At 36.9% G+C, this 5,725-nt stretch overlaps 1 protein-coding gene across 1 annotated transcript; it reads right to left on the bottom strand.

Annotated features, from left to right (window-relative positions):
- Positions 1 to 2,287: 2,287 nt before the first annotated feature.
- Positions 2,288 to 2,989, bottom strand: LOC137625678 (tigger transposable element-derived protein 1-like). Its single transcript, XM_068356589.1, has one exon. The coding sequence runs from the start codon at positions 2,987 to 2,989 to the stop codon at positions 2,288 to 2,290; it is 702 nt and encodes a 233-aa protein (XP_068212690.1).
- Positions 2,990 to 5,725: the final 2,736 nt, after the last annotated feature.

The following is a 5,725-nucleotide window of genomic DNA, read 5'->3' as shown; positions in this document are numbered from 1 at the left end:
TTTTCACCTCAGCAGAGTGAATCAGAGCCAGCGGGTGATTGAATGAGTAAAAGTCTTTGTTCTTCAGTCGAACTAAAAAAAAGGTGAACAGATCTTGCTAATTTGCTTTCATGTCACATCAAAGTCTGTCTTATCTCTCCTACAATTTAACATTAATTTGCATTTTCAAACTTTTTCGGTTATGATTTTATCGAAATTTAAATAGTTAACAATATATTATAAATATTTTATATATTCAGTAACTTTGGAAAATCAGCAATAATATTAATATCAACGAATAGACAAGATCAAGTCTTTCCATTTTCCCTTATCCAAATTTCAAAATGTATATTGTATTTGGGAGAATTCCTCTCAGCCTAGTTAGAATGTTTATAAAATACACACCTCAAATTAGAAATTTGACACTCATTTGACGTGAAAATGCAGGTATATAATTTGAAAATTTATATAGCAGTAACTCAGCATCCTTATCGTGAAAGCACGTATCAATAAACTCAGAGAATTATATATGTTCAAATACATATAAATACAAACATATATATGTATATATATATATATATATATATATATATATATATATATATATAAATATAATATATATAAATATATATATATATATATATATATATATATATATATATATGTATATATATACTATATATATGTATATATATATATATATATATATATATATATATATATATATATATACATACATATATATATATATATATATATATATATATATATATATATATATATATATATATATATATATATATATATATGTATATATATGTATATATATATATATATATACTTATACACTCTTTCCCTATTACATCTTCATTCAATAACCTTTTACAGACGTACATCATATTGACTGCATATACAGTAATCCCTTTCATATCTCAGTTAATGGGGACCAGAACCGATCGCGATAGGTGAAAAACCACAAAGTAGGTCCCTTACCTTTTTTTTTAATACGTACATTTTCTTTGTTTACATGTACATGTATATATAATAACAATAAGTGTATTTTAACCCTATAAATGCACATGTTATCAGTAGAACACGATGATCTTGATAAATGACGATGAAACACCTTGGCAGTAAGATGGAGGTGAAGAAGATGAAGATGATTTACTGTACAGGTTAATGAGAGCAATACTGCTCCTCAGGTGATACCTCATTGTCACCTGATAGAGGCGATGGATCGTCAACGACAGCTTCCAATAAAGCTGGAGAAACTGCAGAAGGCAGTGTAGTGGCTCGGTGGGAAGCCGGAGAGGCAGCAGGAGGAGTATCTGATGCTTCTGCAGAAGGGTTTAGGCGCACTAAGAACATCGTGATGGGAAGTTGTTGGCGTAGATTTATTCATCTGAGCAAAGATGCTTTTTTACAACGCCATCACACCGTCAATACGGTTACTAAATTTGATGGCTCTGAGCATATTATCGTCGATATCCCGCGCCCTTTGTTGCATAGCCTGTGCCATGTTGCAGAGGTCTTGCAGGTTGTTCAAGGTAAGGCCCCGTTCTTCAGTTTTGCCATAGTCGCCGACGTCGGCTGCCTCTTCTTCTTCTTCACTCGTTGATCTTGTCATTTCGACAAGGTCCTCGTCGGTCAGGGCTCCGAGTGGCACTTGATCAATGAGTTGACGTCTTCCATTGTCATGTCAGAGAAACCTATGTTGGCTACTAACCGTGCCAGCCTCACAGCCTTATCTACGACGGAGTGGTGAACTTCGTTTGGCGTAAATCCCTCATAGTCATGAACAACGTCTGGCCACAATTTTCTCCAACTTGCATTCAGTGTTTGCTCTTTCATCTCATTAACAGCTTTCTGAATGTTGGCCAGGCACGTTGCAATGTTATATTCCCGCCAATATCTCTTGAGGCTGAAGTCCTTGTCGCCTTCATCGATGGAGGAGATGAGGCCCTCTATCTTGGACCTCGTGTATAGGGACTTGAAGGCCCGAATGACCCCCTGATCCATTGGTTGTATGAGGGAAGTAGTGTTTTGGGGGCAGGAACTTCACGTGGACCCCGTCATAATGGAGATCCGTTGCATGTCCTCCTGCACAATCCCTCAAGAGTACCTTAAAGGGCAGCCCATTCTCTGTGAGGTACAGCTTCACCTACGGGATAAAGCAGTTCAAGAACCAGGCGAGTGTGAGGGCTTTGGTTATCCATACCTTTTTATTACACATACAGTAGACAGGCAACAAAGCTTTGTTTTTGTTTTTCAAAACCCGAGGATTCAATGACTTATAATTTAAGCTGGGCTAGGGCATAAAGCCCGCGGCATTCCCACACATGAGGAGAGTGACACGATATTTGTGTGCATTGAACCCTGGCGTCTTTACTTCGTCCTGGTAAAGGAACCTCCGGGATGGCATCCTCTTCCAGAAGAGACCAGTCTCATCCATATCAAACACCAGCTCAGTGAGATAGCCACCTTCTTTAATTAATTTCGGAAACTCGTCCTCGACGTAACAAAGAGCTGCCTCTTGGTCTGCTGAGGTGGCCTCGCCATACAAAGGAACGCTGCGAAGGCCAAACCTCCTCTTGAATTTCTCGAACCAGCCCTTGCTGGTAACAAAACCACGTTTTTCTTGTGGGGCAGGATCATCTTTGTCGTTATCCTCACCGTCGTCTTCGTTCAATTTTCCTTCAGGAACGAGGCTATCATACAAGGTTTTGGCTCTGGTTCGAATCATGTTGGTATCGAAACTAACCTTCTTTTCCTGACAGTCCGATATCCACATTGATAACGCATTCTCCATTTGCACAATCGTCTTATTACAAGGAGTCACAATGCGCTTAGTGTCCTTGGAGAACGTTACAGTATTACGTATTTTAATTTCATCTTTTTTTATGTAGCGAACCGTCCATTCATTCCCTCCGTAATTGTTAGCAAAAGACACATAGCTACTGCCTGCCTTAAGCATGTCCAATAATTTCACTTTCTCGTTCACCATCATCATATTTCTCTTCTTCTTGGGTTCACTAGAGGATGTCTAGGAGCCATTTTCAAGGACGTCACAAGCACTATTTCACACTAAAAAAGCACAAGAAAATGGCTAAAAGTTCCACGCGGCAAGACTAAGCAACACAAGCTAAGCAAGAGAGAACAATGAATGCGGTCTCCCTTCGTAGGCCGCACGGCAGGGAGAGATGCTGGGTAAAGCGTCTCGGCGGGTCGGCCAATCAGCTTATGAGATTCTGGAGCTTAGATGGCCAGCAAATCAGAGAGGTGGATTTTGAGCTGCGCACCATCTCTGTGTTGATACCTGATGTTCTACTGTACTCTCCCTGCCTTCTGCTAGCACCCACGTAACTTTCACCACATTTTTCTAAGTTTTGATGAATATTTTTGAAAATCCGCGATGCACTGAGGCCGCGAAACCTGAGCCACGAAATAGCGAGGGATTACTGTATACAGGATGATTCAACCATCTTAACATTCTTTCTATTTATTTTCTCAAACACCTGTGTTGCTTAATCAACTCCTCCTACATACACTTCCAACATGACCAATACATTTGGCCCGTTAGTCTTTGCACACCTTTGCATAATGCCCATTCTTACCAGAATTGCTTCAAATTACACTTGTACAATCACCCCGACATCTACATTCTATATGTCCAGTCATACCACATGAATAACACTCAACCCCTTTCTCATTCATATACTCACTAATAGGATGCCCTCTCTCATCACACCCTAAACATTCACCTAATGTCCATCTTCACTCATTCTTGTTATGTGCTACTTTCCCAAAAAAACATATAAAGCTTCTCTTCAAGGCTATAACTACTAGCCATGCCATATTTAGAAATAGTGCTCATATCCCTTCATTGCTAATTTCCTAGTCTAAACACTCAATTTGCTGTAACTTGTATGCCTTCATTACTGGCCCTTTATATCCATCCTATCAACTACACTACTAACTATACTCACTGCCCATTTGAAAAAGAGACTCTCTAAACTCCCGAATAAGGCTTCATCCACTTCAGTTCTTCCAATGGCAGTTTTATTTCCATGATATTAATCTATTCCTTGTGTTTGAAGGCACTTCATTAATGCTGAGGTTTTGACAGAATCAAAGCTTTCTCATAGTCTATAAATGTCATATATAGTGGTTTTCATACTCTGTTGATTTTTCCATTAGCTGGTTATTACAAGGATATGGTCACTTGTTGAATGCCCACTTCTAAAGCCTGCCTGCTCTATTTGTTGATTAAAGTCTAGCTGTCTTTCTATTCGACCTAATACGATCTTTGTAAGTATTTTATATGTTAAGGAGAGTAAACATATTGGGCGGTAATTTTTCTTGTCTATTGCGTCTCCCTTTTTGTGAATTTGCATAAATTTAAATGGTTCCAAGCTTTAGGAATATAATATTGTAGCAGACACTTTGTGTAAAGTTTAGCAAGTTTTACTAATATGAAATCTCCTCCATCTATTAGCATATCAGTTGTTATGCCATCTTCTGACGTTATGCCTTTATTTCCAAGCCTTTTAATACTTTCTTCACTTCTCCTACTGTTACGTTTGATACCGACTCAGGTGCTTATTTATTTCTATTGGTGAAGTTATTTCTTATATAATTTTTGTATAGCATTGTATTGTAAACCTCTGCAATCTTCGTCACCACATCTCTATTGTGGATAATATTTCCCTTTTTATCCTTTAAAGCAAACATAAGTTGGCCTCCTTTTCCAAGTCTTCTTTCCATCACTATTATACTTCTTCTTTCCTAAGTGTTTCCTCAATTTTGGTATGATCATGTTTACGGATATCTTTGGTTTTTAGTCTTTTAATTGTTTCTGATAGTTCTGCTAATTCTACTTCCTCTCTTTTGGCTCTTGGATTTTACCCTCATTTCCAATCCTCTTTTTATTTGATTTATGGTCTTTTCTGGTAGTTTTTCTTGATCTTGTTTAGGAGCTTTTCTGACTATCTCCTGTGCTGATTCCAATAAAAGTTTAATTAAATTACCGTTCAGTTCTTCTTTACTTGCTTCTATTTCATCATATACCAATGAGTACCCATTTTGTATTGCTAAACAAAACTCATCCTATTCTTCCCCTTTTACTGGATTGTTTATTTTATTTCTTTAAATATAATTCTTCTCTCCCATTCTACTTTTCACTCTGTTATGATAGCTTGACTTTAAAAATTTTAACGTCATTTACTAAATTGAATTGTTCACTGAGACTAAAATCTATTTAATTTTTTTCCTCCATTTAGGCTTCTTAATGTCTATTTCCTCTTCTCCTTAAAAAACAGAAAAAAGGGTGTTCATGATTTTAATATTGTTTATTTCAGCAAAAACTACAAGCATGTCTCCTCTGTCATTCCTTTCGCCTACTCCAAATTCAACTACTGCTGACTCTCTTCTTTTGACCTACCTTAGAATTGAAAACTCCCAAAAAACAAATGTAAATTGAGTCTTATGTGGTATTTCATAGATATCTCCAGATCATCATAAAATGCTTTTATGTTTTCCCCAATATGGGATGTTGTTGGTGCATATGTTTTCAATGATCTTCAGTTTATACTTCTTATTTACTTTGATAATCTATTCTGCAAATCTATCGCTAGTGCTACAAAATTATTTTATGTTACCTGCAAGAATTTTATAATTAAGAAAACCCATTCCATTTTTTTTCCTTTCATGTCCTCTGAAGCAAAAGTAATGGCCCTCTTTTTAAGTA

The sequence above is a fragment of the Palaemon carinicauda genome, chromosome 32 (assembly GCF_036898095.1).
Source record: "Palaemon carinicauda isolate YSFRI2023 chromosome 32, ASM3689809v2, whole genome shotgun sequence".
In the NCBI taxonomy this organism is placed as follows: domain Eukaryota; kingdom Metazoa; phylum Arthropoda; class Malacostraca; order Decapoda; family Palaemonidae; genus Palaemon; species Palaemon carinicauda.
The sequence above is the reverse complement of the archived record's forward strand: the minus strand, read 5'-3'. Positions and strand labels throughout refer to the sequence as shown.

Coding starts and splice junctions, on each gene's coding strand:
- LOC137625678 (XM_068356589.1), bottom strand. CDS start 2,989: ATGATGATGGTGAACGAGAAAGTGAAATTATTGGACATGCTTAAGGCA.